Source organism: Paroedura picta, chromosome 9 (genome assembly GCF_049243985.1).
Source record: "Paroedura picta isolate Pp20150507F chromosome 9, Ppicta_v3.0, whole genome shotgun sequence".
NCBI classification, from domain to species: Eukaryota; Metazoa; Chordata; class Lepidosauria; order Squamata; family Gekkonidae; genus Paroedura; species Paroedura picta.
In genome coordinates this window covers 3,075,034-3,089,823 of record NC_135377.1, presented here as the reverse complement: position 1 = coordinate 3,089,823, position 14,790 = coordinate 3,075,034, and the positions used below count along the sequence as shown (strand labels likewise).

Genomic DNA, 14,790 nt, shown 5'->3' with positions numbered 1-14,790 from the left:
CCATGTTTTTCCACCTGTCGCCTTAAAAAAAACAAAAAAAACTTTAACTTTGTTTCTCTGACCAATGTCTCTCGAAGGCCTATTAATTAATGAAAGCAAGCAAGGAAACCCAGCCTAGCCTCTCTTGATGGTTTTTAATGAAGCCATAATGCATTGCATCGTAAAACACGGGCTTGTTTAAATAACCTGCCATTAAACCAGGGAAGGGATCTTTTTCTGACTGTCAGTCGCCTTTGATGGTGCAAATGCATCTTCCTTAATGCTGCCGTATGAAATTGCCTTTTAATGCATGCCGCCAATTAAGCATTTTGCTTAACCGCCAGCCTAAAAGTGGGTTCAGACACATTTATCATTTACCTCTCAAAACGTCTGCTCGGGGCATGGACAACCTTCTACCTTTCCCCCCGTCTTCCCATGGGAAGAAGAGCAAGAGGAGGGGAAGAAGGCCCTCTTAATAGCACAAAGTGAACAGTTTATTACCCTCTACCCAGTTAAATGTGTCTGGTTACGGATATGCTATTGATCGGGCTGAGTGAGACATTAAGGGGCAAGCCATGATGTCGATAGACATTGACAGCCTAGAAAAACGATCCGTCTTTTGTTGGGAAATGGAAGAGACGGAGCGTCCTGCTGGCATTAGAAAAGTCATTGTTCAGGCCCCAAAAATGACCTTCAAGAAGGGGGAGGGGGAATTACCTGCTTTCAGGTTCCTTGAAGGTCAATGTTCGGTTAGGTATGAGCTGCAGGACAGAATATGCAGCTTTTGGAGATCCTTTATTGTTGTTTTGGATCTCAGGTCCAGATCCTTGAGCCTGCTTCCAACGCGAATGTCAGAACTGTGACCCAGAATGCACTGCTAGTTCCTTGACCACTCTCCCCTTATTTGCCATTGTGCCAAATGGAATACAAGTAGAGGAACAGGATGTGATGTCATTATGTGGACACCTCATGCAGGAAGTGTCATGTCACCCGGGGGCGGGGGGTGGACTGCCAAAGACCCTTGGGTATCTGGTCAGCTGATCGACAGGAAGATCATATGGGGAGACTTTGGGTTTAATTTAAAGAGAACGATTGAGTTGGAGAAGAGTTCCAATTCTGACTTGCAAATCTTGACAGAAGAAAGAAGCTGGTACTGCGGCCCTATTTGGGGGTAATTCCATTTATCCTAAGGAAGGAATTACGACTTGCAGACTTGATGTTCTTTAGGGAAAGCTTCAGACCTGCTAAAGGAGAAAGCTTTCCTCCAGACCAGACTAATCAGGGATTCTGATTTTATGGGGGAGGACATCATCGGATGTCACAAACAGCAGTTCTATAATACAGAAAGCTAATTTCCAATAACTGCATGATCAATTAGAAGGCTGTAATCATTTCCTTAAACACCACTCTGTTCTGTCTCCATTGACTTTTATAGAATGGGTGGAGGTCTTCCATATTCCATTCTCCTTCAGCCACAGGTCCTGGGGATGTTTTAGAACCTGAGCACCTTTCTTTGTGACCCTTTTGTTTACCTGAGCCTTAAGGAGGCGTTGGCATGAGGAGAGCAGGGCTGAATCTTCACTGAGCTTGCAGTCTTGTTCTCACAAGAGTTCAACATCTTGTAAAAGCAAAACAAACAAACAAAAACAAAAATGGGGGGGGGTGGAATATTTCCTAACTGAGTTCTTCAAGCAGTTAACCAATATGACAGATCTCATTTCCAATAACCCTATTAATTACACTGATTCAAGTGGGTGGATATAATGGTCTGGATCCTAATTCTGTCAGGTGGATCAATAACTGGTTGACAGAACATACCCAAAGGTGCTTGTTAATTGTTCAGCATCCTCTTGGAGAAGAGTGACACGTGGCGTACCCCAGGGATCTGTCCTGGGGCCTCTGTGGTTCAACATATTTATGCTGTCCTAGCTGGCCACACCCAGAGGCAGGAGGTGCCTGGGCTGCAGAGCCTAGCCAGAGTCCACACCAGAGCAAAGTCCAGTCTGAGTCATTAGGAATCAAAGCAAGTAGAGTTAATGGCGAGGCAAAGGGTAGTTAAAGGAAAGCCAAGGCCAGAGTCCAGACAAGCATATATTCAACAAAGCCAGTCCAATTACCAGGTGTGTAGTCAAAAGCCGTTTGCCAGGAGTCAGGGAAGCCGATGGGAGTCAGAAATTTGCAAACCAAGGCATCCAAGCCGGAGGGTATCTGCATAGATTGCACCCACGCCAAAGACCTGCTGCTGTCTCTCCTAAAAGGTTGAGAGTACACCACGAAAAGAGAACAGTTCAAAATGAATATGATAGCAGAAGAAAGAACCTAACCTAGGCTATAATAAACATTTAAACAATTTAACAATAAATACAAATAGAAATGTCTTATTTTTGTTTTGGTCTTATCTCTTCTTTTAATTGTCATAAAACAACCAAACGGCCTCCAGATTTAAACCATTTTCAAAGGTATTTTCATCAGTGGTTGTTATCAGTGGTTGTTTTTCCAACTTAGCATTTGCTGGTGAAGTCCTTCACTAGGTTGTATTCTTCTTCACAGAATTTAAACAATATATATGTTGGCCTTTGGCTCACAGGTATGGGGAAGTTTTAGTCCAAAGCCTAGTTGTTGTCGGTCCTCCAGAGGGACTGGTTGGCCCCTGTGTGAGATGGGAGGCTGGACTAGAGGGACTGTTGGTCTGATCCAGCAGGGCTCTTACATTCTTAGGCTTGCCTGATACCTACCTGCTCATTCTTTGATGCCAAAACAATTCTCCTCCCCCCCCCCCGCCCACAGTTGTTAATTATGGGTTTGATCTTTTGAATTGTTTCTGCAATCTGCTTCTGAGGAAATCTCGAGACTGCCCAAATATTTTACACTTCTGAGCTTTTATGCACTTTTATGTTTCTCAGCTTTCATGAGCTCGATGCTTCTGGGCTTTTGTGTCTTGTTTGAATGGTGATTAATTTCCGCGATTTTATATTTCTGTCATTTCATTTTGAGTTGCCTCAAGCGAGTCGCTGAAGAGGGGGACGTAGACATGTTTTAAGTCAATGAATAAGCTGGGCAGCCTACAAAACTGGTCCTGTTGACACAGTCTTGTAGGACCAGGGATTCAATTGAGAACCCCTTTCAGGATTGGAGATGATGAGGCATTCTTCCCTGAAATGAAATTCAGGAGAGAGAATAGAAGGAGAAGCAAGACCTCAGAGGAACCGAGAGGCCAACCTCCAGAAGGGACCAGGGAGCCCCCAAAATTGCATCTCATCTTCAGACTAGAACGGTCTGGTCCCCTGGAGAAAATGGCTGCTTTGGAAGGTGGACTCTAGGGCCAGGAACCCCCCTGAGACCCCTATCCTCTCCAGGTTCTGCCCCCAAACATAAGATGTTTCCCAGTCTGGATCTGGCAATCCTACCCCTCCATCCTCCGAGGGATGCCAACATCCCAGTTGGACCTGGAGACCCCAAGAATTACAACTCATCTCCGGACTACAGAGATCAGTTCCCCTGGGGGAAATTGATGCTTCAGAGGGTGGACTCTAGGGCATTGTGCCTCACTGAGGTCACTGCCCTCCCCAGACTCCACCCCCAAGACTCCAGGACTTTCCCAGCCTTGATGTCACAACCCTGCAGCTTGGGGGACCAGACCTTGGAAGCTAAGCTGGGTCGGCCCTTGTTAGTACTTGGATGGGGGACCACCAGGGAAATCCAGGGTTGCTACACAGAACAAGTGATGTTAAACCAGCCCTGCTTGTCTCTAACTGACCTGGGTAGCTCAAGCTAGTAAGGTTGGCCCTGGAGGATGCTTGGAGGGGGGGGGGGAATCATAGAATCCTAGAGTTGGAAGGAACCTCCAGGGTCATCTACTCCAACTCCCTGCACAATGCAAGAGCTCACAATTGCCTGCCCTCCTGCGGTGGACCCAATTTCATGCCCAAGTGATCCCCCCCTCCACCATAAATCTCCAGAATCCAAGTAAGTCCACAGTTGCTATGCAGAGCTAGGTAATGGCAAACCACCTTTATCTCTCAATTTGGGGTCTCAGAAGCTAAGCAAGGTCATCCCTGGTTAGTAGTTGGATGGGCCACGTCCAAGAAAGCTCAGGGTTGCTACAGAGAGGCAGGCAATGGCAAAACAATTCTGTTCAGCTCCTGCCTTGAAAACCCTATAGGGTCATCATAAGTCATCGTAGATGGCCTGTAAGGCCCCTTCCAACTCTGTGATTCTATGATTCTAAGTTATTATTGTTGTTGTTGATGTGATCTCTAAGTGGGCTTGGGCTTACAACAGGAAATACAACAGATTCAAAACCATTAAAATAACAAAGTTTCATATTAAAAACATCACAGTATTTCCTATGACCAATTGCTTCTTCCCAAAATCATGCCTTGATGGGCCAGGCGTACATTACATGAAATTCTGCTATGTTCCCTGGCTGGAGAAAAGGGGTGAATAGTCTGGGTAGGAACCCCCGTGATGGGATGGGTGGGGCGGCCATGTCCATGTTAGAGGTACAATCCTGAGTCTCAGCCAAATGCCTGGTGGAACAGCACCATTTTACAGGCCCCCTGGAACCAGGCTGCAATTTGACGGCATTTTTATACATTTAGCAGCAAAACCCCAAATCCCCAAATGGGCTAACAGCATATTTTTAAACCATTTAAAAAAAATATCAATCACCAATGAATACTAGCAATTCAACCAGCCAACCTATATTTTGCCTTCTTAAAGATAGAACCAAATTTTCACCTCCTAGGAAAGAACATACCATCATTTCCCCTAGGAGGCCATCCCATAATCATAGTGCGACAGCTGAGATCTATCTCGTCACAGGTCCCAATCTGATGAGCCTCAAAGAGCAGAGAGCTACTTGCACGGATGGCTTTTCCCTTACTGCAGACCGCCAGTGTGATTTCAGGGTAGTCAAACTGCGGCCCTCCAGATGTCCGTGGACTACAATTCCCATGAGCCCCTGCCAGCATATGCTGGCAGGGGCTCATGGGAATTGTAGTCCATGGATATCTGGAGGGCTGCAGTTTGACTACCCCTGGTAGACGTGGATTCCGGGGTTCTCTTCTTCCAGTGGAGGATCTCATCTCCAGGAGCCTTCCTCTGATGGAAGAGCACCATCCTCAGGGGAAAACTCTTTCCACTAGAGGAGAAGACCTCTGCTAGTGCAAGAGGCCCGTGGGATCCAACCCCTGTGATTATTCCCCCTTGGAAAATTGGCTGCTGGAGGTATAGTGCCACTGGACATGGGAGTTCTATTCCAGCCCATCTGCAAAATGGAAACAATGGAGTTTTTCTCCCAACCTTCCTTCCAGGCACCGAGGCTGATGTTTTGCTTTTTGTCTCGCAGGTGGTTGGAACCCTTGGTCCGCCTGGGGCGAATGCACCCGGGACTGCGGGGGAGGCCTCCAGACTCGCACCCGCACCTGCCAGCCCCTCCCCGATGACAGCCTTGTTTGTGAAGGCGTCGTGGAAGAAGGCAGGCTCTGCAACCGGAAAGCCTGCAATCGTAAGTAGACAGTTTCCGGAGCGCCAGTCTGGCCAGCAGCTTGCTGGTTCCCTTTCCGCCAAGAGGTCCTTACAATGAACATTTCTTACATGCCCTGGGGGAGGCGGTGGAGGGGGGTGGTTTCTAACTCTTGATAGAGTCGTCAACCTCCAGGTGGGATCTGGAGACTTCCTGGAATTACGACAGAACCCTCAACTACCTAAATTGCTTATTTCTGTATTATGGATGTAGCAAAAACACTTGATCCACTTCTGGAGCCAACGGTAGCTTGGGAAGGTGGGCTGCAAGGTCCTCTCCCTCCCTAAACCTCAGCCTCCAAGGCTCCACCCTTAAATCCCCAGGTATTTTCACACTTGAGAACTGGCAGCCCTGTCTGTAGAATCACGTGTCCATCGGTCAGGAGACAACCTCATGAACATTTAGGGCTCGAGTGAAGTTTGTTTCACAGCTCAGTTGCGGCTTTGCTGTTTCCTTGTTTGCTGCATTCCAGCGGGGTCTTCTGCTGCTTTGGCTTGCCCTCTGTTTGTCAGGTCTCACCACTGTTAATCCCCCCACACAAACACACCTTACGGCTTCTGTTTACAGTCATGGGTCAGAGCCTGCAAATGTTTAACATGGGATTGTTTGTGGCCTTTGGTTGTGGCGCACCCATGAATTGCCCAAAAGAATTCCAAGTTATACAATTGAGATCAGGGGTCCCGAAGGTACAATCCGTGGATGCTGTTTTTAGACAGTAGGCTTGGCCAGCTTGGCCTTTGAAGAGGTGACTGGCTGCACAGATCTTTAAAAATGCTGACTGGGTGGCGGCTGCCCACCTGAGCACTGCGATCTCTCCTAAGTGATTAGTGAAGGGAAAACCACAAGGTGTCATGTGCAAAAGGCACCCTGTGAAACAAATCTTCTACCTGAAGTGCCAAAAGGGTTACAGCAAAAGTTGTGCAGAACCCAACTCCCTAAATAAGCAAGGCTCAAGTACTGTGGCACCTTTAAGACCCACAAAGTTTTATTCAAGAAGAAGAAAAAGGAGGAGGAGCTGGATTTTTGTTTGCCGCTTTTCACTGCCCAAAGGAGTCCCAAAGTGGCTTATAAACCCCTTTCCCTTCCTTTCCCCACAACAGACACCCTGGGAGGGAGGTGGGGTTGAGGGAGCTCTAAGAGAACCGCTCTGCAGGAATCCCCAGGCATTCCCCAGCCAGAAGCTGGCAACCCTACCAAGCCATCCCCACCAGTGGCGGGTGGAGGGGGGGGGTGTCCTGGAAGCTCTATCAGAACACGATGTCACTCAAAAGACCTAAATCAATCCTACCGGTTGTTCAGCATCTCGATCTAATTACCATCGTTTTGTCTCTGGATCCTCTACCCAGAATGTTTCCAGTGCGTTAGGCTTTCATCTTCTCGTTCCCATCAGCTAATTTGTCCGGAAGGTACCTGGAACGAACGCCAAGTGTTTAATTTCTGCTGCCCTCGTCCAACTGCTGCCGCATCAGCGGGCCAAGAAGGCGAGCCGGTTACGGCTGAGCTGCGGGGAGGGGCCCCTCTTCTGTTTTAGAGCAAGCGTGGAGAAGCCCTGCCTGGGATGGCCTACAAAATTGGTTTCTTGGTCCCAATCCAATAGATGCCACCGGTTCACGTGTGAAAGTTGAACTATAAATAATACGGACAGACAGAAGTTAGACCAGGGGTGGTACCAAACTGTGGCCCTCCAGATGTCCATGGACTACAATTCCCATGAGCCCCTGCCAGCAGGGGCTCATGGGAATTGTAGTCCTTGGACATCTGGAGGGCCACAGCTTGACCGCCCCTGAGTTAGACGATAGATACAGTAGATAGGCATACATACAGACTGACACATGGATTCATGGGTGCATACATACATACATACATGCCAGGTATAATGTATGGGGCAGTAATGCTATATTATTGGTGCTGTGGGGGACAACAGGGGGAGGGCTTCTGGGGGCACCTGAGGTTTAGCCACTGAATGACACAGAGCATTGGATGGGGAGGGCCGTTGGCTTGCCCCACCATGGCTTCTCTTACGTTCTTGCTGTCATCTTTATCTCCGGCTGGGCAACAAAATCCCATAGCATTAAGTCTGCTGCCCGTTTTTGTGTCCATTGCATATAAGTGGTAACAAAATGAATCCAGCCAGTCACGGACGTCAGCCATGAAAACGGTTTCAGGGAGAAATTTATATGGAGAAGAAGAAGAGGAGGAGGAGGAGGAGGAATAAAAGGACAGTTTCAGGCTTCTGTGAGCGTGTCTTAGGGGGAGACGGGCCTATTTTCTTTTGGGTAACTTCCCCACTTTCTCTCGCTCTAGATGAATTTGAGCTCTACCCAATCCAAGATCAGGCTGTTTCTCATGCCTTGGCGCAGGGGTTTCCCAAGGGTCCATAAGCCCTTCTGGGAGTCAGAGCAGCCACCGATAGATGAAGCGGAGGTCCCTCAGTGGCTCTTAGCCATAAGGCATAGAGGGAACACTCTGTCTGTGGCAGTGAACTTCTGTCTTCTTGGTGCTCGGGGGGGGGGGTGTGTGTGCAGTGGGAGGGCTTCTGGACTTCTGACCCTACAGATGGGCCTCCCAAAGGCATGTGGGTTTTGCCCCCTGGGTGATGCAGAGTATCGGACTAGATGAGCAGTGGATGGATGGACGGACAAGACGGACAAGCAGACAGATAACGTAATAAGAATAAAACCCCATTAAATTAACACAATCCGCAAAAAAGGTTTCTGTGTCCAAGAACTTCCAAGCCAGTCAAATCCATTGATTAACTCAATAAACAGATGCAAGCACAGCTCTGCTGAAGTTCAAACTAAGGCAAGGTGACAAAAAGAGAAATCAGGGGAACTGATGGACGCTCTCATCCCTGCATACAAATGTAAGTTTTCATGCATTTTCACAGGCAAGAAGTGAGATGGCCCCAGGCTGCTGGAATTACTCCTTATTGCAGACGGAGGACAGAATTCCACCTCCCTCCCCTGCCCAATTCGGTTCTCTGGATGCAGCCAGTTTGCTAAGGGTGATTTGTCAGTGCCCGAGCTTGATGTAATTTCCGCTTATGGCATGTTAGAGACGGAACAAAACCCCGACGGCGGCCTCCTTACTAATTCCGATGAGAAGACCTTTGCCGTCAATTGAATTGGGACCGAAGCACTCATTTTACAGGCCAAGGACATCTCCCCGGAGGAACGCGGCTGTTGCCACCCATATGACATTTGATGGAGTTGTACCGGGGGTTGGGGGAAAGGGCTTCATTGGAACTTCTTCGGCAAACTCTTGAGAACTTGCCCTATCAAATGATTTCTTTGATAAGAGAGCCAGCATGGTTAAGAGTGGTGGCTTATTCCCCACTTCTCCTCTACATAAAGCTAGCTTGAGCCAGTCCCAGTTCTCTTGGGGCTCTCTCAGCCTGCCTCTCCGGGTACCTGTTGAGGGGAGAGGGGAGGAAAGTGATTATAATCTGCATGGGGATTTCTTAACATAGGAAAAAATGTGGAATAAAATCCAGCTCCTCCTCTTCTTTGTGCTCCTCCTCTTCTTCTCTCATGGACTGATAAAATCACAGAGGTGGAAGCGTTTATAGAAGCCATCTAGTCCACCCCCTGTTTAAGGCAGGATACTCCTAGAGTAGCCCAGACGAGTCTTTGTCTATTCATGAAAACAGCCAACGTTGGGGAGCTCCCCACCTCTCCTAGGCAGCTGCTTCCACAGCCAAACTATTCTTACTGTGCAAAAACTGTTTTCTATTATCTGGACAGTACCTTTCCTCTCCTCTGCTACCAACAGTTACCTGCTCTTCTCTAAGGGAACAGCCTTTCCCAAACTTCAACACAGCCATCCTGTCCTCCCTCAGCCTCCTCTTCTCCAGGCTGGACCTTCCCAAGTCCCTCAGCCTTTCCTCCTAGGGCTTGGTCCCCAGGCCCTGGATCATCCTCATCGCTGTCCTCTGCACCCACTCCATTTTGTCCACATCTTTTTGAAGCAAGTCGCCCAGAGGTGCACATAGGACTCCAGTTGTGGCCTGATGGGAAATGCAACTTCCAGGTGTCAAGAGAACCATGGAAGAGAGCAAAGAGTGAAGGACCTCTTCCTAAGATTTCAGAGATCCTCCACCAGTCTGATTGCACAGAACTGACCTTGTTGGCCAAGCGTCCGGTTCTGTAAAAGGAAGCCTTTTTTGTTCAGGCATGTTCCACTAGCAGCTTTTGTGTACACCGAAATTGTCTTAGCATTTGGGGAAGAGCCATGGTTCAGCATAGGACACCTGCAGAAGGTCCCAGGTTCAATCCCCAGCATCTCCAGTTAACTAGCAGACCTCCAGCTCTATCATTCCAAGGTTGGCTGCCTCTGCATATGGAAGCAGCAAATGCCATTCTCAATTGTTGTGTGTGTTTCTCAGTGGACTCCTTAATGTGGTGGCTGAAAGAACCCCCCTTAAAAACAAGAGGGGAGGAGCCTCCACTTTGCATTCAGAAGGTCCTAGGTTCAATCCCCGGAATCTCCTGTTAAAGATCATGTAGAGGAAGAAGGGTTGTTTTTTGTATCCCACTTTTCTATCTGGTGGAATGAGCTCCTGGAAGAGCTGTGGGCCCTGTCACAGCTCTTTGAGTTCTGCAGGGTGTTCAAAACAGATCTCTTCCGCCAGGTGTTTGTCTGAGGCTGGGTGGCGGTCCCAGGGATTAAGATCGGGTTCCCCTCTCCCCTTAGAGACTGGACTAGTATTCAATTGGCCTGACTCTACAAATCCCCAGGGACAACATCCCAAACTCCATTGGCCATCTTTGGTCCACCAACTGGGCTTAGAATCATAGAATCATAGAATAATAGAGTTGGAAGGGACCTCTTGGGTCATCTAGTCCAACCCCCTGTAAAGAAATTAAATTGTACTTTGCCATTGCTTGGGTTGAGTTTTATAATGTTTTTAATGTGTTTAATGTTTTTTTTTTATTTTATCATATGGATTGTTTACTAAAAATTGTAAACCACCGCGAGCCAGCTTTGGGAGCGGTGGTCATACAAATCCAATTATAAATAAATAAATAAAAATAAATAAACAGTCACCTTCTCTTCTCCCCACAACAAGCAGCCTGTGAGGTGGGTGGAGCCAAGAGAGCCTTGATAATACTGCTCAGTCAGAACAGAACTATCAGGACTGTGACTAGCCTGAGGTCACCCAGCTGGCTGCATGTGGGGGAGCGGGGGATCAAACCTGGCTTGCCAGATTAGAAGCCGCTGCTCTTAGTCCTGGAGAGCAGCTGCCTGTCCGAGCAGACAATTCTGACCTCCTTGGCAGTCGCTAGAAGGCAGCTGCGTATGTGCTCATGTGTGTCCCTAGGTAACGGCAGAAAGAATGGGAGAGGGAAGCAGGAGCAGGATTGTGGGCTGCAGAGCACCTGAGAAAATGTCAGCCCTTTCCCGTCATTTCCCTGAGCAAATAAATAAATAAATAGGAACAGAAGGCAGAGGGATGTCAACATGCCGCCTGGCACAGACGCCCCGTCTGTCGGCACTCGCGGGTTTTGCGTCACAGCGTGCCACGGAGCCACTGTGCCTGTTGCCGCTGGCCGCCGTTTATTCTTTGAAAGCGATACCGTCGAGGGAGCTGCCTGAAAGGACAGCGCTTGTTGTTGTTAGGTGCGAAGTCGTGTCCAACCCATCGCGACCCCATGGACAAAGATCCTCCAGGCCTTCCTGTCCTCTACCATTCCCCGGAGTCCATTTAAGTTTGCACCGACTGCTTCAGTGACTCCATCCAGCCACCTCATTCTCTGTCGTCCCCTTCTTCTTTTGCCCTCAATCGCTTCCAGCATTAGGCTCTTCTCCAGGGAGTCCTTCCTTCTCATGAGGTGGCCAAAGTATTTCACTTTCATCTTCAGGATCTGGCCTTCTAAAGAGCAGTCAGGGCTGATCTCCTTTAGGACTGACCGGTTTGTTCGCCTTGCAGTCCAAGGGACTCGCAAGAGTCTTCTCCAGCACCAGAGTTCAAAAGCCTCAATTCTTTGACGCTTGGCCTTCCTTATGGTCCAACTTTCACAGCCATACATTGCAACTGGGAATACCATAGCCTTGACTAAACGCACTTTTGTTGGCAGGGTGACGTCTCTGCTTTTTAGGATGCTGTCTAGGACAGCGCATCACCTAGCAAAAGCCATGTCTAGTGTCTCAAATAAGGTGTGACTCACTGGAGACTTTCTGCTCCTGGTTCCAAAGTTATCTTCCGTCCCTGGCCTTGCCATGGTATGGATCCAGAGTCACCCCAAATTTCTGCCCATCAGGGCTTCGCTGTGTTCACCTTTTCAGGAACAGCCGACAAATCGGCGCGTTCATTCTGACATTCGCAGGGGCCTCTCTGCTAGTGCTGCATCCGAGTCGTCTTACCTATTTTCCCTTGGGGAGCACCACAGGTGCACATGAGGCCACTGAGTCCCTCCACGTCTGGGCTCCTGAGAAACTGAGCCATTTCTTGGTGCGCTTGGGGGAAGTGAGCCATCAGTGTTGCTTTGATACTCCTTCCCTGGCGAGTGACCTTTGGAAATATCTGCGTCATAGGAAGAACGTTTGCCCCGGTGAATTAGACACCGGAGAATAATCACGTTTAACATTTCTGCAGTGCTTTAGAATGTTCAAAGTAGGTTTGCATTCACTACGACCCTAGAGGGTAGGAGAGGAAAGGGAAGGCGAATGTAAGCCGCTTTGAGACTCCTTCGGGTAGAGAAAAGTGGCATATAAGGACCAACTCTTCTTCTTCTTCAGTAATCTCAGGGCTCTTTCAGCCTCCCCTCCCTCACAGGGTGTCTGTTGTGGGGAGAGGAAAGGGAAGGCGATTTGAAGCCGCTTTGAGCCTCCTTCGGGTAGGGAAAAGCAGCATCTAAGAACCAACTCTTCTTCTTCTTCTTCTAAAAACACTCAAAGGCATTTCCTGCCTTCTCTCTGGCAGGATGGAGGGGATGGTGAAGTGCTTCAAATATTCATAATTGACTGGACATACAGATGCTTGCTATTTATGTAGGGAGGCCCGCTTATTGGGAACAGCTGTGTCTTGCAGGCCCCATGGAACTCTTTTACCATCCCACCAGGCCAGCAGTGGGGCTGAAAGGTCCCTGGCTGTGGTTGAGGCCAATTTGAGTTCTCTGGGTCCAGGGATCTTGAGCAGATTTGGTATGCTTGATCTTAAGTTCCTTTGGGGGCATAGTGGAGAAGGCAGTCCCACAGGGACCAGACTGTTTAGGGCCTATGGCATGATTTAACTCATTCTTGATTGCCAACAAGACATCCTTACCCTTAAAGATCTTTTCTAGCTCATTCACAGCTGCCCTTCTCAGTCTGTTAGTTGGAGATACTAAGGACTGAACCTGAGATTCTCTTTTAGTTGGAGATGCCAGGAATTGAACCTGGGACCCTATTTTAGCTGGAGATGCCAGGAATTGGACCTGGGACCCTATTTTTACTGGAAATGCCAGGAATTGGACCTGGGACCCTGTTTTAGCTGGAGATGCCAAGAATTAAACCTGAGACCCTGTTTTAGCTGGAGATGCCAGGAATTGAACCTGGGACCCTGTTTTAGCTGGAGATGCCAAGAACTAAACCTGAGACCCTCTTTTAGCTGGAGATGCCAGGAATTGAACCTGAGACCCTCTTTTAGCTGGAGGAATTGAACCTGGGACCCTCTTTTAGCTGGATTTGCCAGGAATTGAACCTGGGGCCCTCTTTTAGCTGGAGAAGCCAGGGATTGAACCTGGGGCCCCATCTGCATGCAACGAAAGCTCACACTCTGGAAATCCTGTTGGTCCTTATGGTGCTACCGGATTTGACTCTTGCTGTTGTACTCTCAAACCACACCTGCTTGAGCCTCTCTCCATTGGCCAGAGGAGCTTATTTCTTGGGTGACTGGGTGACCTTAGGAGGGGGCTTTTACGGTCAGAAGGCGGCCTGAAATTCCTGCATTTTTGTCCTGCCTGACTTCAGTGAGCAAGAAGGAAGGCAGCTGAAGCCCCGGATGTCAGCAGGGGGCTGGAAAGCAATCAGGGAACTCATTAAGGACCAGAAACCTTCGCACGGAAAATCTCGTCCAGTGAAGCCCGAAAGCTGGACACAGAATGGCAGATGGGACTTGTTGCCTGCTGAGCCAATGTGTCAGGAATTGTCGGCAACGTCACCAGGAAGCCACCCAGGGACACCCTGTGAGCAAAATTCTCTCTAGATTTGACAGATAGATCAGATTGTGAATAGCTTTTTCCCAGCTGGAGACAGATACCGGCGGTTTAGAGAATCAACGGTGCTTTGGAAGACAACCTGTGGTGGGTGTTGTCACTTGTGGTGGGTGTCGTCTTCCCACGTGAGCAATTTGGTGTTTTTCAAAAGCTGCTAGAACCTGTGTTGGCCGGATATCACAAAGTGAAAAGGGAAGTTTTCGCTTTGTGATATCCGGGACCAAGGGACCAAGCCCTATGAAGATGGGTTGAGGGACTTGGGAATGTTCAGCCTGGAGAAAAGGAGGTTGAGAGGGGACATGATAGCCCTCTTTAAGTATTTGAAAGGTTGTCACTTGGAGGAGGGCAGGATGCTGTTTCTGCTGGCTGCAGAGGAGAGGACACACAGTAATGGGTTTAAACTTCAAGTACAACGATATAGGCTAGATATCAGGAAAACGTTTTTCACAGTCAGAGTAGTTCAGCAGTGGAATAGGCTGCCTAAGAAGGTGGTGAGCTCCCCCTCACTGGCAGTCTTCAAGCAAAGGTTGGATACACACTTTTCTTGGATGCTTTAGGATGCTTTGGGCTGATCCTGCGTTGAGCAGGGGGTTGGACTAGATGGCCTGTATGGCCCCTTCCAACTCTATGATTCTATGATTCTAAGTTATGCCTACACGTCATGGGAAGTGCTACTTGGCTCAAGTCAAAACTCTCTTTAAAAAGGTCTGGTCGGAATTTGCCCCCTGTCAGACATGAAGCTTTCTGCACCACACAAGGAGCTGGGGAAATCTAATGAAGAGGGCAGAGGTAGGATTTCCAACTTCCAGGTGTTCAAATGAAACAATGAGGCAAAAAAAATGTAAATAAGAAATTTAACTAGCACAATTCAAATAGCCTCTACTTCAATACAAACAGAATGTGTTATCATTTAGGGAATGAATTCTCATAACGTCTTAGACCTCAAACAGTTTCTGGTAAATAAACTTGTTTTCACTGAACTTCATTGGGGAAACTAAAGAGTTTTCTGACATGTCCATTGAGCTGCAAGAAGGTGTATGATCAATTTTGAGGGGCCCTGCTCTAACACACCAGCAGAAGTATCTTGGA

At 48.3% G+C, this 14,790-nt stretch overlaps 1 protein-coding gene across 2 annotated transcripts in view; it reads left to right on the top strand.

Annotated features, from left to right (window-relative positions):
- Nucleotides 1–14,790, top strand: part of ADGRB1 (adhesion G protein-coupled receptor B1) — a 273,806-nt gene that overhangs the window by 116,156 nt on the left and 142,860 nt on the right. For both annotated transcript variants that reach the window (XM_077351362.1, XM_077351361.1), the window contains exon 3: nucleotides 5,330–5,488. In XM_077351362.1, coding sequence (XP_077207477.1) covers nucleotides 5,330–5,488 — 159 coding nt within the window. The remainder of the gene's footprint in view (nucleotides 1–5,329; nucleotides 5,489–14,790) is intronic.